This window comes from Oncorhynchus mykiss, chromosome 8, assembly GCF_013265735.2.
Source record: "Oncorhynchus mykiss isolate Arlee chromosome 8, USDA_OmykA_1.1, whole genome shotgun sequence".
Lineage (NCBI taxonomy): Eukaryota > Metazoa > Chordata > Actinopteri > Salmoniformes > Salmonidae > Oncorhynchus > Oncorhynchus mykiss.
In genome coordinates this window covers 80,415,778-80,432,688 of record NC_048572.1, presented here as the reverse complement: position 1 = coordinate 80,432,688, position 16,911 = coordinate 80,415,778, and the positions used below count along the sequence as shown (strand labels likewise).

Sequence of the window (16,911 nt, the reverse complement as noted above, 5' to 3'; positions counted from 1 at the left end):
GTTCATCTGAACAAACAATAGTACAAAAGTGTAAACACCATGGGACCACGCAGCCGCCATACCGCTCTGGAAGGAGATGCGTTCTGTCTCCTAGAGATGAACGTACTTTGGTGCGAAAGTGTAAATCAATCCCAGAACAACAGCAAAGGACCTTCTGATGATGCTGGAAGAAACAGGTACAAAAGTATCTACATCCACAGTAAAACAAGTCCTATATTGACATAACCTGAAAGGCCGCTCAGCAAGGAAGAAGCCACTGCTCCAAAACCGCCATAAAAAGCCAGACTATGGTTTGCAACTGCACATGGGGACAAAGATTGTAATTTTTTGAGAAATATCCTCTGGCCTGATGAAACACAAATCTAACTATTTGTCCATAATGACCATCGTTATGTTTGGAGGAAAAAGGGGAGGCTTGCAAGCCGAAGAACACCATCCCAACCGTGAAGCACGGGGGTGGCAGCATCATGTTGTGGGTGTGCTTTTCTGCAGGAGGGACTGGTGCACTTTACAAAATAGATTACATCCGTAATGGGTCTTTGACCAAACAACCACCCCTCATCACTGCCAAACGCTCCCTAAAACACTTCTGCGAGCAGGCCTTTCTAATTGACCAGGCCGGGGTATCCTGGAATGACATTGACGGTGGCGTTCTGCATTAGCATCGAATAGCCCCTGTGATATGCAAGAAGTTAGGGACAAATATACACAGAGAGTTAGGAAAGCTAAGGCTAGCTTTTCCAAACAGAAATTTGCATCCTGTTGTACTAACTCAAAAAAGTTCTGGGACACTGTAAAGTCCATGGAGTAAGAGCACCTCCTCTCAGCTGCCCACTGCTCTGAGGCTAAGAAACACTGTCACCACCGATAAATCCACTATAATTGAGAATTTCAATAAGCATTTCTCTACGGCTGGCCATGCTTTCCACCTGGCTACCCCTACCCCGGTCAACTGCCCGGCACCCTCCATGGCAACCCGCCAAAGCCCCCACCATTTCTCCTTTACCCAAATCCAGATAGCTGATGTTCTGAAAGAGCTGCAAAATCTGGACCCCTACAAATCAGCCGGGCTAGACAATCTGGACACTCTCTTTCTAAACTTATCTGCCAAAATTGTTGCAATCCCTATTACTAGCCTGTTCAACCTCTCTTTCGTATCGTCTGAGATTCCCAAAGATTGGAAAGCTGCCGCGGTCATCCCCCTCTTCAAAGTGGGGGGGACACTCTAGACCCAAACTGCTACAAACCTATATCTATCCTACCCTGTCTTTCTAAGGTCTTCGAAAGCCAAACTACTTTGCACCCCAGCATCTCTACTTGCACATTCATCTTTTGCACATCTACCATTCCAGTGTTTCAATTGCTATATTGTAATTACTTCGCCACCATGGCCTATTTACTGCCTTAATTAACTCCATTATCTTACCTCATTTTCACTCACTGTATATAGACTTTTTGTTTTCTTTTGTTCTACTGTATTATTGATTATGTTTTGTTTATTCCATGTGTAACTGTGTTGTTGTTTGTGTCAAATTGCTATGCTTTATCTTGGCCAGGTCGCAGTTGTAAATGAGAACTTGTCCTCAACTAACTAAAAAAAATGAGGAAGGAAAAGGATATATATTGAAGCAACATCTCAAGACATCAGTCAGGAAGTTAAAGCTTGGTCGTAAATGGGTCTTCCAAATGGACAATGACCCCAAGCACACTTCCAAAGTTGTGGCAAAATGGTATTGGAGTGTCCCTGACCTCAATCCCATAGAAAATGTGTTGACAGAACTGAAAAAGCGTGTGCGAGCAAGCCTGACTCTGTCAGGAGGAATGGGCCAAAATTCACCCAACTTATTGTGGGAAGCTTGTGTTTTTATTTTTATTTTTTTTACCCCTTTTTTCTCCCCAATTTCGTGGTATCCAATTGTTGTAGTAGCTACTATCTTGTCTCATCGCTACAACTCCCGTACGGGCTCGGGAGAAACGAAGGTTGAAAGTCATGCGTCCCCCGATACACAACCCAACCAGCCGCACTGCTTCTTAACAGAAGGTTGGCCTCCAACCCGGAAGCCAGCCGCACCAATGTGTCGGAGGAAACACCGTGCACCTGGCAACCTTGGTTAGCGCACACTGCGCCTGGCCCGCCACAGGAGTGGTGAGACAAGGACATCCCTACCGACCAAGCCCTCCCTAACCCGTACAACGCTAGGCCAATTGTGCGTCGCCCCACGGTCGCGGCCGGTTACGACAGAGCCTGGGCGCGAACCCAGGGACTCTGATGGCACAGCTGGCGCTGCAGTACAGCGCCCTTAACCACTGTGCCACCCTGGAGGCCGTGGGAAGCTTGTGGAAGGCTAACCGAAACTTTTGACCCAAGTTAAACAATTTAAAGGCAATGCTACCAAATACTAATTGAGTGTATGTCGCACTGCTTCTTAACAATCCCCACTGGGATTGGGACGAAAGAAGTACAAGCTGAAATAAATAAATAATTCTCTCTACTATTATTCTTAAAATAAAGTGGTGATCCTAACTGACCTAAATCAGGGAATATTTTCTAGGATTAAATGTCAGGAATTGTGAAAAACTGAATTTAAATGTATTTTGCTTAGATGTATGTAAACTTCTGACTTCAACTGTACATCAACAATCCCCCAAACCCACCACCCCGTCCTTCAACCCCACCACCACCACCATTCCCTGTCCTTCAACCCCACCACCAGCACCACCATTCCCTGTCCTTCAACCCCACCACCACCATTCACTGTCCTTCAACCCCACCACCACCACCATTCCCTGTCCTTCAACCCCACCACCATTCCCTGTCCTTCAACCCCACCACCATTCCCTGTCCTTCAACCCCACTACCATTCCCTGTCCTTCAACCCCACCACCATTCCCTGTCCTTCAACCCCACTACCTACCATTCCCTGTCCTTCAACCCCACTACCATTCCCTGTCCTTCAACCCCACCACCACCATCATTCCCTGTCCTTCAACCCCACCACCACCATTCCTTGTCCTTCAACCCCACCACCACCATTCCATGTCCTTCAACCCCACCACCACCACCACCACCACAATCATTCCCTGTCCTTCAACCCCACCACCACCACCATTCCCTTTCCTTCAACCCCACCACCATTCCCTGTCCTTCAACCCCACCACCATTCCCTGTCCTTCAACCCCACCACTATTCCCTGTCCTTCAACCCCACCACCACCACCATTCCCTGTCCTTCAACCCCAACCCCACCACCACCACCATTCCGTGTCCTTCAACCGCACCACTACCACCATTCCCTGTCCTTCAACCCCACCACCATTCCCTGTCCTTCAACCCCACCACAACCATTCCCTGTCCTTCAACCCCACCACCATTCCCTGTCCTTCAACCCCACCACAACCATTCCCTGTCCTTCAAACCCACCACCACCACCATTCCCTGTCTTTCAACCCCACCACCATTCCCTGTCCTTCAACCCCACCACAACCATTCCCTGTCCTTCAAACCCACCACCACCACCATTCCCTGTCCTTCAACCCCACCACCATTCCCTGTCCTTCAACCCCACCACCACCACCACCATTCCCTGTCCTTCATCACAGTTGTATATACAGAATACATACATTAACAACCACCCAACCCCAACACTCCTGTCCATCATTCATAACAGTAAAGATGGAATCTGATTATAGCAATCAAATCAATTTATTGATGTATTTATAAATGTATTTATAAAGCCCTTTTCCATCAGCTGATGTCAAAGGGTTTATATAGAAACCCTGCCTAAAACCCCAAACAGCAAGCAATGTAGTTGCAGAACCACGGTAACTAGGAAAAACTCCCTAGAAAGGCAGGAACTTAGGAAGAAACCTAGAGAGGAACCAGGGGTGGCCAATCCTTCTCTGGCTCTGCCGGGTGGAGATTATAAGAGTACATGGCTATTAAGGCCAGATCGTTCTTCAAGATGTTCAAACATTGTTAGATAGAATCATGTACTTGTGAGATTTGCACCTATCCTATACATCTCTCCAATAACACTCTCTAATAACTTCCTGACTGATATTACAACACATGGTTCTCTAATAACCCTCTGACTGATATTACAACACATGGGTCTCTAATAACCCTCTGACTGATATTACAACACATGGGTCTCTAATAACCCTCTGACTGATATTACAACACATGGGTCTCTAATAACCCTCTGACTGATATTACAACACATGGGTCTCTAATAACCCTCTGACTGATATTACAACACATGGGTTGAATAAGGTGGCTGTTAATCCAGTTCAAGTAGTGTACAGCGAATCCCTATAGCTGGAGGACAGAGGACTAGATAAAATCACAACACCTCCCTATAGCTTTTTGGTTCCAGGTTGAACACTTGGGTCTACATGGAACCAGAAAGGGTTCTCCTATGGAGACAGCTTTTAATGTATATCAAATGTACACAGAACAGACAGGGCTTTCCTGACATACAGGATGTTGTTTTTTTATCTCCCTTTTGATACCCCCTATCTAAGGGGCACCCCTATGGCATCAATGAGGTACAGTCCCTCAGAGATATAGTCCTGTGTGGCTCAGTTGGAGTAAGGTGCTTGGTTCAGTTCCCTCAGGGAACCAGTACAGAGAAGGGAAATAAAGTATGAAAATGTATGCACTCTCTACTGTAAGTCGCTCTGGATAAGAGTGTCTGCTAAATGACCAAAGTTTAGTTTTTTACACAGTGTCTTAGACTAGGAGTACTGATCTAGGATCAGTTTTCCCTTTCTGATTATAATGAGTAAGACAGGGGACCTGATCATAGATCAGCACTCCTCCTCTGATATGGACACGGGTCCAGGACAGTGATATCTCCTGGGTGTCCGTGCGGCAGTCGGTTTTCTCTCTCCTCCTCTTGGAACCAGTGGTGATGTCTGATAAAGGAACACAGACACAGACAAAGGCTGCATGGCTCTGTCTCGGGTAGGACAGATATCACACTTGGGCTCTGTTCTAATAGTATTTTAAAAGTTCAATTTCCTTTCCTAGTCCCCTTTGTCTCTTTTCCTTGAAATGTGTCACCTTTCCTATAGTCTCATTTGTATCCTTTCCTAGAAAACGTGTCACCATTATCTAATCCCCTTTGTCTCCTGTCCTAGAAAATTGTCACATTTCCTATAGTTTAATTTGTCTCCTGTCCTAGAAAATTGTCACATTTCCTATAGTTTAATTTGTCTCCTGTCCTAGAAAATTGTCACATTTCCTATAGTTTAATTTGTCTCCTGTCCTAGAAAATGGTCACATTTCCTATAGTTTAATTTGTCTCCTGTCCTAGAAAATGGTCACATTTCCTGTAGTTTAATTTGTCTCCTGTCCTAGAAAATGGTCACATTTCCTATAGTTTAATTTGTCTCCTGTCCTAGAAAATGGTCACATTTCCTATAGTTTAATTTGTCTCCTGTCCTAGAAAATTGTCACATTTCCTATAGTTTAATTTGTCTCCTGTCCTATAAAATGGTCACATTTCCTATAGTTTAATTTGTCTCTTGTCCTAGCCGCCCCTTTGCATTGCAGGTTGATATTTATTGTCATGGATCTTGCTCTGGCAGAACTGAGCCAGGCAGAACTGAGCCATTTCCGCTAGATGGGCCAGCTGTAAAAAGTATTTAAAGCACCTGCTCTGTTTATGACCGTTAAAGTGAGAAAAAACAGGCAGGAAGAGAAAGAAGGGGAGGGAGGGAGGGATGGTTTGGCCAGGAGCCCTCATAGTGTTTTGCATATCTTGCCGTAATACTTTCCACCACTGAAAGGATAAGAAAATAGGTCAACTGAAATATTATTATTATTGATTAAACTGAGATGTATATGTGTTAACATGTCCAATTCCATATATCTGACTTGTACAATCTTTCTGTCCAATGTTTCTGCATGTTCCAAGTGTTTCCAAGATCCAAGTAGGAAATAAATTGTTGTACTGCATAATGTTTTCATGTGTTATGCTCTGAGTCCATGTATCCTTGCACAGCTATACCTTTCAAACCACAGTTTTGGAACCTACCATAATGAATCGATCATTAATCCACGTGATCTCTCTAGGTTCAGTGCTACGACCCAGAGGAAGACACCTGGGCACTAAGGGCAAGCATCCCCATCGCGAAGCGCTGCATCACGGCAGTCTCCCTGAACAACCTGATCTATGTGTCAGGAGGTCTCACCAAGTCCATTTTCTGCTACGACCCTGCAGAGGACTACTGGATGCACGTGGTGCACACCTTCAGCAAACAGGTAATGATGACATCAGCTATGGTACTGGGAGACTTTCATTTCAACTTCAGAGCTGCTATGAGGTAACAATAGTTTATGAAAACAAATACAGTGTTCACATTACATTATAACAGGAGATTTTTGATTTCACCCCAAAAAAAGGAGGCAACAGTGATGAGGACCATTTCCCCGCTCTCTTTCTCTCTCTCTCTCTTTCTCTTTCTTTCTCTTTCTCTCTCTCTCTCTCTCTGTCTCTCTGTCTTGGTCTCTCTCTCTCTCTCTCTCTCTCTCTCGGTCTCTCTCTCTCTCTCCAGGAGAGCTGTGGCATGTCTGTGTGTAATGGGAAGATCTTCATCCTGGGTGGGCGGGGTGAGAACGGCGAGGCCTCAGACACCATCCTGTGTTACGACCCGGCAACAGGCATCATCACCGGGGTGGCCGCCATGCCTCGCCCCATCTCCTACCACGGCTGTGTCACCATCCACCGTTACAACGAGAAGTTCCTCCACCGGCCCTGACCCCACACACACACACACACACACACACACAGAAACACACACACACACACCGGCGTATACATAATCACGCTTTCAGATACACTGGACAAAAATATGTATTGAGACACTCTCTTTAAAAATGCTGCAAGCAGACATGCACGCATAATCACCCCACTCACACATACACATTCTTTATTCATCTCAAGAAGCAACTTGTTTAGAAATTCAGACCACCTACAGCCCCAGTTTCTGATTAAATGATTTGCTCATTGGCCTATGTAGCAACTCTCTCTGTGGTTGGTATCATGGAATTCCTGCTATGCTACTGCAGATCCATCTCTGTCTGTTGTTGTTTTCTGGAGAACCAAATCACAGACCGTCAGTGTGTAGGCTGTGGGCATTCCTGGGCCAGTAGCAGCTCCTCAGCTGCTCTTCCTAAGAACCAGAGATTCTGGTCTTTGAATGTACACAAAGTGTTGCTTTTCGAGATGATGTATGTTGTCAGGTGCTGACAGGGAATGGTGATAGTAATCAAGAACAAAGCACTGATTCAGACTTGAGAGAAATGCATTGGAACCTGGCTCTGATTGACCTGGGGGTGGTACAGGAAGGGTTTTAAAAGGCAAAGAGTTATACTCATCACTCCATTGGCTGTATTCCAACTGTCTTAAAATGGCCTTAAAATCACTTGATAGTATCATGGAAACTTGTAACAGTACATGCATCATGGAATGAATGGGAGTCCTTTTACCTGGAAGCCCAGAGGGTAAGGATGGAAGCTAGAGGTTAAGAATGTGGTCGAACTGAGTTTCATGACTTCAATTTGATTTGCAGTGATTGTTCGGTATAATTATACAGTACCAGTCAAAAGTTTGGACACACCTGCTCATTCAAGAGTTGTTCTTTATTTTTACTATTTTCTACATTGTAGAATAATAGTGAAGACATCAAAACTATGAAATGACACATATGGAATCATGTAGTAACCAAAAAAAGTGTTAAACAAATCTAAATATATTTTATATTTGAGATTCTTCAAAGTAGCCACCCTTTGCCTTGATGACAGCTTTGTACACTCTTGGTATTCTCTCAACCAACATCATGAAGTAGTCACCTGGAATGCATTTCAATTAACAGGTGTGTTAATTTGTAGATTTTTTTCCTTCTTAATGCATTTGAGACAATCAGTTATGTTGTGACAAGGCAGGGGCGGTATACAAAATATAGCCCTATTTGCTAAAAGGCCCCAAAAATAAATTTTGATTTGTGTAACACTTTTTGTGTCACTACATGATTATATATGTGTTATTTCATAGTTTTGATGTCTTCATTATTATTCTACAGTGTAGACAATAGTACAAATTAAGAAAAACCCTGAAATTAGTAGGTGTGCCCAAACTTTTGACTGGTACTGTATATATTTTAATAGCTGATTGGAAAAAGAGGCCATGTCCAAATAGTATGAAATGTCTTACTTCCATTGTCAATTACATGATTGAAAGGAGGCAAGGAAAGGAGGCCATATGAGAGCATTGGGACGCAGCCAGAACCTTTGCTGTTGTCTCTGCTCCTTTCCTCCTGCTGTGGTCTGAACTATGAATCTGCTCTCTCCTATTTCCATTTCCTGTCAGAGCTTCCCTCTACTTCCTGTTTCCTTATCATCTCTTTTCTCCTCATATCCTACCTCTTACATTTTCATCATCTTTCCCGGTCGCCCTCCCTTTAATCTTTGGTACACACATACACTACCGTTTAAAGGTTTGGGCTCACTTACAAATGTCCATTAAAATAGCATCAAATTGATCAGAAATACAGTGTAGACATTGTTAATGTTGTAAATGACTATTGTAGCTGGAAACGGCAGATTTTTAATGGAATATCTACATAGGTGTACAGAGGACCATTATAAGCAACCATCACTCCTGTGTTCCAATGGCACACTGTGTTAGCTAATCCAAGTTTATCATTTTAAAATGCTAAATTATCATTAGAAAACCCTTTTGCAATTACGTTAGCACAGCTGAAAACAGTCGTTCTGATTAAAAAATCAATGAAACTGGCCTTCTTTAAACTAGTTGAGTATCTGGAGCATCAGCATTTGTGGGTTCGATTACAGGCTCAAAATGGCCAGAAACAAAACTTTCTTCTGAAACTCGTCAGTCTATTCTTGTTCTGAGAAATGAAGGCTATTCCATGCGAGAAATTGCCAAGAAACTGAAGATCTCGTACAATGCTGTGTACTACTCCCTTCACAGAACAGCACAAACTGGCCCTAACCAGAATAGAAAGAGGAGTGGGAGGCCCCGGTGCACAACTGAGCAGTAGGACAAGTACATTAGAGTGTCTAGTTTGAGAAACAAACACCTCACAAGTCCTAAACTGGCAGCATCATTGAATATTACCGGCAAAACACCAGTCTCAACATCAACAGTAAAGAGGTGACTCCAGGATGCTGGCCTTCTAGGCAGAGTTGCAAAGAAAAATCCATATCTCATTTCATGTATGAATTTCATGGAAAACAAAAGACCTAAGTGGACCCAAACATTTGAACGGTAGTGTACCTATATACACACACAAATAAACACACACACAGACATTTTTTTTATTTTGGAATTTATTAAATTATATTTAGTCTTTTTTTACCATTGGATATTTGTACTGGTGTAGCTTTACCTGTGTGCTTGTTGCTCCATGTGTTTGGATAGTTGATCTGGATGTTGGGTGTGTGGGTGATTTAATCAATTTCAGATGTCTTTGTATATCAAGACTGTTCTGAATGACTGGTACAGTATATCATGTGACTTTTACCATATGTAAACCGCGTTGCGTCATAATAGACTGTTTGCTATTGTGCCGCTTACCCAGTGGCCTTGCTTCATGTTTGCAAATTCTATAGAACTCTGTGCCATACGTAGACGGTGTCACCTCTCACCTGTATACTCACGTAATGTACAGCTCATGTACACAAGTGTAGCTCGGGGTAACCACGGTGACCTCCAGGTGTGTGCCGTCTGCTCGGGTAATACACTGACGCCAGTGTATTACCTCACACAGGATATGATGGATTGGCAGGTGTGACGGCAGAAATGTCTTTGTGTTGATTCTGGTCAGTAAAAGTCTCCTTTTACTTTAGGTGTCATTAGAATAGATGTATTGCTGTGAATTGGGTAACTTTAAGCCTTTTTATTTACTCCATTTTGATTTAAATGTATCTGTTTTTGTTGATTGTGTCTTTTTGTATCCGAGAGCCCCATTTGTGCACTTTCACTATTATATGTAGAGTGAAATTGAAAATATCACAATGTAAATATGATTTTAAATTTTCTTTGTTTACTGTATCAGTAAATGTTCTTTGCTTTCATGTGACGTATGTGAGTATGGTGAATGGAGCCAGTCAGCAACTCCTACTGGTCTGTGCTGCTGTTTCTCTGATTCCTCACAAATAGCACAACTATAACATGTGAGATGAAGATCAACACAGGGAGAGAGAATGGGGGAGGGGGGATGCACGCCGTTATTGGGCAATGGGTAAGGGACGGTTTTGTTACTCAATTAGGATTTTACTAAATAAAATGTTATCTAAATTTAAACAAAAGAAGTGTAAGATGCAATAGAATAATATTAGGATATATCTGGATCTGTTAATCAAAGTGAAATGACATGCTTGTTGGCTTAATCTACATTCCAGACATTCATGTGGATGGCTGATTTGATTTTTGTGTGAAATTCACAGTGGTAAACCACCGGAAGCAATATTGGATTAGAGGAATGTTGGAATTCTTCAGAACCCCTCAAGTGTAACCTCATTCTCTCCCAGAATTCCTAGCTCAGGGTTTTAACTCAATGGCAACACAACCAGAGGAGGCTGGCAGGCGAGAGAAAGAGTGTGTGAGTGCGTCTGTGACTTCATTGAGTATTTACCATAACAGGACAAAACAACATTGTCCTCATGTCTATGTATCACCATGATTTATGTTTTTCATTGTTAGCAGTGCAGAGGTTTTCATGTTTCTGCCTTGTTGAGATTATCCTTTTGTTCTGATCATATTCTTACTCTTTCTATAGCTGTTATTGCGGTGAGTGCTGGGATAAGGGTTAGGATTGTGTGTGATTGCGGGATGCTTGTTTATGACAATCTGTCCCATGCAAATGGTCTCTACTCTATTTTGGATGACTCTCAGTGGGCAAGGCCTGGACAGGGGAGAAGTGATTGATGGATGTGAATGCAGCGTTAGGCCTTCGGCTCAGATCAAATCCCTAAGGTGACGTTGTTTTGAACCTGCTTCTATGGGAACCTGGATTTCAACTGTGGATTTGATGAACTAGTGCAGTCTAAAGTACTTGTGTACAAGATGGGGGGGGGGGCAGTACTGTCTGGAGAATGCAGTCCTTTATACCATAATGGAATAAGCCAATATTGGATTAAAGTATGTATGATGTGTTGTTTGAATCTTTTGTTCTTCTGTTTTGTCGCTGAAAAGTAACTTGGACTGTCTGAGCTACAGTATATCAGACTGTAATTGCTCACTTGTGTAAATGAAGCATCAATAAAGTTATTCTTTATAATGAACTTGGTGTACAGTTCTATGATATATTGCAATACAATATTTAAAACACCATAGCTTAAAACATGAATGGCAGCAATACCATGATATAGTGCCACTGTATTAGATAAAACAAGACATACACTAGTCTTATAATCACAGTGATTGGAAGCATGTAAAGATACGTGTCTGTCTACCACCCCACTAAACCTATAGCCTGGAACGCAGAGGAGATTCCAAAGGAATAGACACTACTATTACACACGGTACAGGGTGGTTATTACAGTATTGTCGGTGTGGAATGTTTACCTGGGGAGTTGTTAAATGGAATTGCCTTAGCCCACTTTAATCAAATGATGACTCGTTCAAGATTCCAGAGAATAATTCCACTACTTTGGAAAAGTGTTTTATTGTGGCTTTAGACTGAGGCTTTGTTCATGGGTATCTGCTTTGTTCTTGGCATTTTCACATAGGCTACACATGTAGAGCTGTACACTCTCAGAAAAAGGGCTCCAAAAGGGTTCCCCAGCTGTCCCCATAAGATAACCTTTTTTGGTCCCAGGTAGAACCCTTTCGGCTTCCATGTAGAACAATCTGTGGAAACGGTTCTAAATGGAATCCCGAAGGGTTCTAACTGGAACCAGAAGTGTTTTACCTCGAACCAAAAATTATTCTTCAAAGAGTTATCTTAAGGAGACAGCCAATGAACCATTTTAGGTTTTAGATAGCACCGTTTTTTCTAAGAGTGTAGGCTACACATGTGAAGGCATATGTTGATAAACCCAGGGGAAACCATCTGTTGTGCTGGCAGAGACTGGAGATTGGCTACAACAGGTGGTGTGACGATAGCCGTGGTACCGGTCTGTTTAGCTATCATTCCACTGATTGTCATGTCAAACAATGTTTGGCTTGGCAATTCAATCAGCAGTTGGCAAGAGAGCAGAGACAGACTGGCATCCATGCTAGTGTGATGATGGAATTCATGGATAGGATGAAGTTGTCCCTAGGCACTGATCTAAGGTCAGTTTTGAGTCCCATCCACCCCAGAGCCATCTGGCTCTGATCCACCCTAGCCCTCACCGCAATACACCCCTAGGATAGGATGGGGGTGATCTCATCCTAGATCTGTGCCTATGGTTTTTATTTGTTTTCTTACAGGCTCTTCCCAACAATGCAGAGAGAAAGAAAATAGAGACATAACAGAAAAGTAAAAAACCTATTAATTAATAAATACGCGATGAGTAAAGATAATTATATACACGGGGTAACAGTACCCAGTCGATGGGCAGGGGTTCAAGGTCATTGAGGTAGATACAGTTGAAGTCAGAAGTTTACATACCCTTAGGTTGGAGTCATTAAAACTTGTTTTTCAACCACTCCACACATTTCTTGTTAACAAACTATAGATTTGGCAAGTCGGTTAGGAAATCTACTTTGTCCATGACACAAGACATTTCTCCAACAATTGCTAACAGACAGATTATTTCACTTATAATTCACTGTATCACAATTCCAGTGGGTCAGAAGTTTACATATACTAAGTTGACTGTGCCTTTAAACAGCTTGGAAAATTCCAGAAAATTATGTCATGGATTCTGATTGGAGCTGTCAATTGGAGGTGTACCTGTGGATGTATTTCAAGGCCTACCTTCAAACCCAGTGCCTCTTTGCTTGACATGGGAAAATCAGAAGAAATCAGCCAAGACAAAAAATTGTAGACCTCCACAAGTCTGGTTCATGGGAGCAATTTCCAAACGCCTGAAGGTACCATGTTCATCTGTACAAACAATAGTACGCAAGTATAAACCCCATGGGACCACGCAGCCATCATACTGCTCAGGTAGAAGACGCGTTCTGTCTCCTAGAGATGAACATACTTTGGTGCGAAAAGTGTAAATCAATCCCAGAACAGCAAAAGTATCTATATCCACAGTAAAACAAGTCCTATATTGACATAACCTGAAAGGCCGCTCAGCAAGGAAGAAGCCACTGCTCCAAAACTGCCATAAAAAAGCCAGACTACCATTTGCAAATGCACATGGGGACAAAGATTGTAATTTTTTGAGAAATGTCCTCTGGTCCGATGAAAGAAAACTAGAACTGTTTGGCCATAATGACCATCGTTAAGTTTGGAGGAAAAACGGGGAGGCTTGCAAGCCAAAGATCACCATCCCAACCGTGAAGCACGGGGGTGGCAGCATCATGTTGTGGGGGTGCTTTGCTACAGGAGGGACTGGTGCACTTCACAAAATAGATGGCCGCATGAGGGAGGAAAATAATGTGGATATATTGAACCAATATCTCAAGACATCAGTCAGATTGTTAAAGCTTGGTCGCAAATGGGTCTTCCAAATGGACAATGACCCCAATCATACTTCCAAAGTTGTGGCAAAATGGCTTAATGACAAAAAAGTCAAGGTATTGGAGTGGCCATTACAAAGCCCTGACCCCAATCCCATAGAAAATTTGTTGGCAAAGCTGAAAAAGCGTGTGTGAGCAAGGAGGCCTACAAACCTGACTCAGTTACACCCGTTCTGTCAGGAGGAATGGGCCAAAATTCATCCAACTTATTGTGAGAAGCTTGTGGAAGACTACCTGAAACGTTTGACCCAAGTCAAATAATTTAAAGGCAATGCTACCAAATACTAATTGAGTGCATGTACATTTCTGACCCACTGGGAATGTGATGAAAGAAATAGAAGCTGAAATAAATCATTCTCTCTACTGTTATTCTGACATTTCACATTCTTAAAAAAAAGTGGTGATCCTAACTGACCTAAGACAGAGAATTATTACTAGAATTAAATGTCAGGAATTGTGAAAAACCTAAATGTATTTGGCTAAGGTGTATGTAAACTTCAGACTTAACTGTATGTACATATAACTAGGAAAAAAGTGACTAGGCAGCAGAATAGATAATAAACAGTAGCAGCAGCATATGTGACGAGTCCAAAAAATGTTTTGCAAAAAGGGTCAATTCAGATAGTCCAGGTAGCTATTTGGTTAACTATTTACCTAACCATTTAGCAGCCTTATGGCTTGGAAGCTGTTCAGGGTCCTATTGGTTCCAGACTTGGTGCTTCGGTACTGCTTGCGTGCAGTAGCAGAGAGAACAGTCTATGACTTGGGTGTCTGGAGTCTTTGACAATTTTAGGGCGTCCTCTGACACCGCCTGGTTTAGAGGCCCTGATGGCAGGGAGTTTGGCCCCAGTGAGGTACTGGGTCATACGCACTACCCTCTGCAGCGTCTTGTGGTCGGATGCGGAGCAGTACGATAAACATAGACCTATCATACTCTGTGTATACAACCTTCAACTAACTGTAACATTACCATATACATAAACATAGACCTATCATACTCTGTGTATACAACCTTCAACTAACTGTAACAGTACCATATACATAAACATAGACCTATCATACTCTGTGTATACAACCTTCAACTAACTGTAACATTACCATATACATAAACATAGACCTATCATACTCTGTGTATACAACCTTCAACTAACTGTAACAGTATCATATCAGTTAAGAGGTAGTGGCAGGACTGAATGTTATCTGTTTGACAAAATGCCATTTGGTTATTATTAAAGGTTGGCATAACACCGTTGCTCATACTTCACATACCTCGAATGAAAACCTCAGACATTCTCCTCTGGTTGTATGGCAACAAACCCACGTGGATTTAATAACGGAGAATGAAACAGTGGCTCAGAGGTTTATCAGGTTCAATTTCAAATCAGCAATGCTGTCTTTCAAATGAATGACTGTGATCCAATAAATCCAGCATAGAAAGAAGATATTTGGCACCAGCTTGTGATTCTTCTCACATTTCATCTCAACCACACACACACTGTCATGAACCAGAGACTTCCTTATCTATACATGTATATACATGTATCTCTCTCTCTGGCGTACATCATGTCATTTCAGGACATTCAAATATTGTTATGGTTACTGTGCCAAACAAATGTGGCACAAGCCACTATTTGATAAACTGATGAATACAGCAGGCTATGTTCTTCGAAATAGATCACCTTGACTACTGTATAGTGGTTCACAAACTATTTGAAGTGTGTAACTCTGACACTGAAAATTTGACAGAAAGCAAAGGGCCAACGATGAGTAAAGATGTTTCAATAACAGAATTGATTAAGTGTGATCTGTTTTTTTAAACTTTGTTATGACATCAGCTACATTTTATGTCCATGAGGTTAATAATTGACCCATTTCTTCAGCATGAAGCTAAGATTATTATACTGATACTGAGACACAGTGTTGGGCAGGTTACTGTATTTTTAATTGTATTTTTATTTAACTGGTAAAGCCAGTTAAGAACACATTCTTATTTACAATGACAGCCTACCCCTCTGTGTTGCAGAATTCGAGGAACGTTCAATAAATTCCCTCGGTTGGAGGGTTCCTGGTATCAAGAGGGAATACGTTGGAAATCCGGAACCTCCAACCAGGATTTCCGGATAAACTGAATTCATTGAAAGTTCCAGGAATTTTTCAGCCCTAATTCTGTGCAATTTGAATTAAGATTCTGTTTTTATAGCGCCCTCATCTGGTTCGTCGCAGGAATTGCAAGGCCCATCTGTGTAGGCGTTTACCAAGTGGGTAGCTAGTTCGAGATTCTAGCTACATACACACCGAAACGTCAGCTAGCTTTAAATGAAAACGACCATTCAATGCACCGCGCAGAATTAATTATCAAGCCACATAAGCAGGCTAAATGCTTGCTTGCAAACACAATCACTTCACACGTTCAGCTAGGTAGCAACTTTCTCCTGTACGAGCGTGAGGTAGGGTTAATTATCGAACACGGGGTAGCTAGCTACGTTGTTATTCTGCTAGCTAGCTATGTTGTTATTCTGCTAGCTAGCTAGCTAGCTAGCTATGTTGTTATTCTGCTAGCTAGCTAGCTATGTTGTTATTCTGCTAGCTAGCTAGCTATGTTGTTATTCTGATAGCTAGCTAGCTATGTTGTTATTCTGGTAGCTAGCTATGTTGTTATTCTGATAGCTAGCTAGATATGTTGTTATTCTGCTAGCTAGCTATGTTGTTATTCTGCTAGCTAGCTACCTATGTTGTTATTCTGATAGCTAGCTAGCTATGTTGTTATTCTGGTAGCTAGCTATGTTGTTATTCTGCTAGCTAGCTATGTTGTTATTCTGGTAGCTAGCTAGCTATGTTGTGATTCTGGTAGCTAGCTAGCTATGTTGTGATTCTGGTAGCTAGCTAGCTATGTTGTTATTCTGTTTGCTAGGTGACACTAGCTAGTGCAGTGACATTGTTTATAAATTGCACAAATACCCAGTGCAGTGGTGTAAAGTACTTAAGTAGAAAATACTTGAAAGTACGATTTATGTCGTTTTTTTGGGGTATCTTTACTATTTATATTTCTGACAACTTTTATTTCACTACATTCCTAAATAAAATTATGTACTTTTTACTCCATTCATTTTCCCTGACACCCAAAAGTGCTCGTTACATTTTGAATGCTTAGCAGGACAGGAAAATGGTCGAATTCACGCATTTCAAGAGAACAGGCCTGGTCATCCATACTGCCTCTAATCTGGCAGACTCACTAAACACACGTTTCATTTGTAAATTATGTC

The 16,911-nt window shown here is 42.1% G+C and overlaps 1 protein-coding gene across 1 annotated transcript in view; it reads left to right on the top strand.

Moving 5' to 3' along the window:
• The window catches only part of klhl24a (kelch-like family member 24a), a 56,076-nt gene extending 48,359 nt beyond the window's left edge, over window positions 1-7,717 (top strand). The window contains exons 7-8 of the mRNA XM_021613995.2: window positions 6,079-6,267; window positions 6,561-7,717. Coding sequence (XP_021469670.1) covers window positions 6,079-6,267; window positions 6,561-6,764 — 393 coding nt within the window. The 3' untranslated portion in view covers window positions 6,765-7,717. The remainder of the gene's footprint in view (window positions 1-6,078; window positions 6,268-6,560) is intronic.
• The last annotated feature ends 9,194 nt before the right edge of the window (window positions 7,718-16,911 follow it).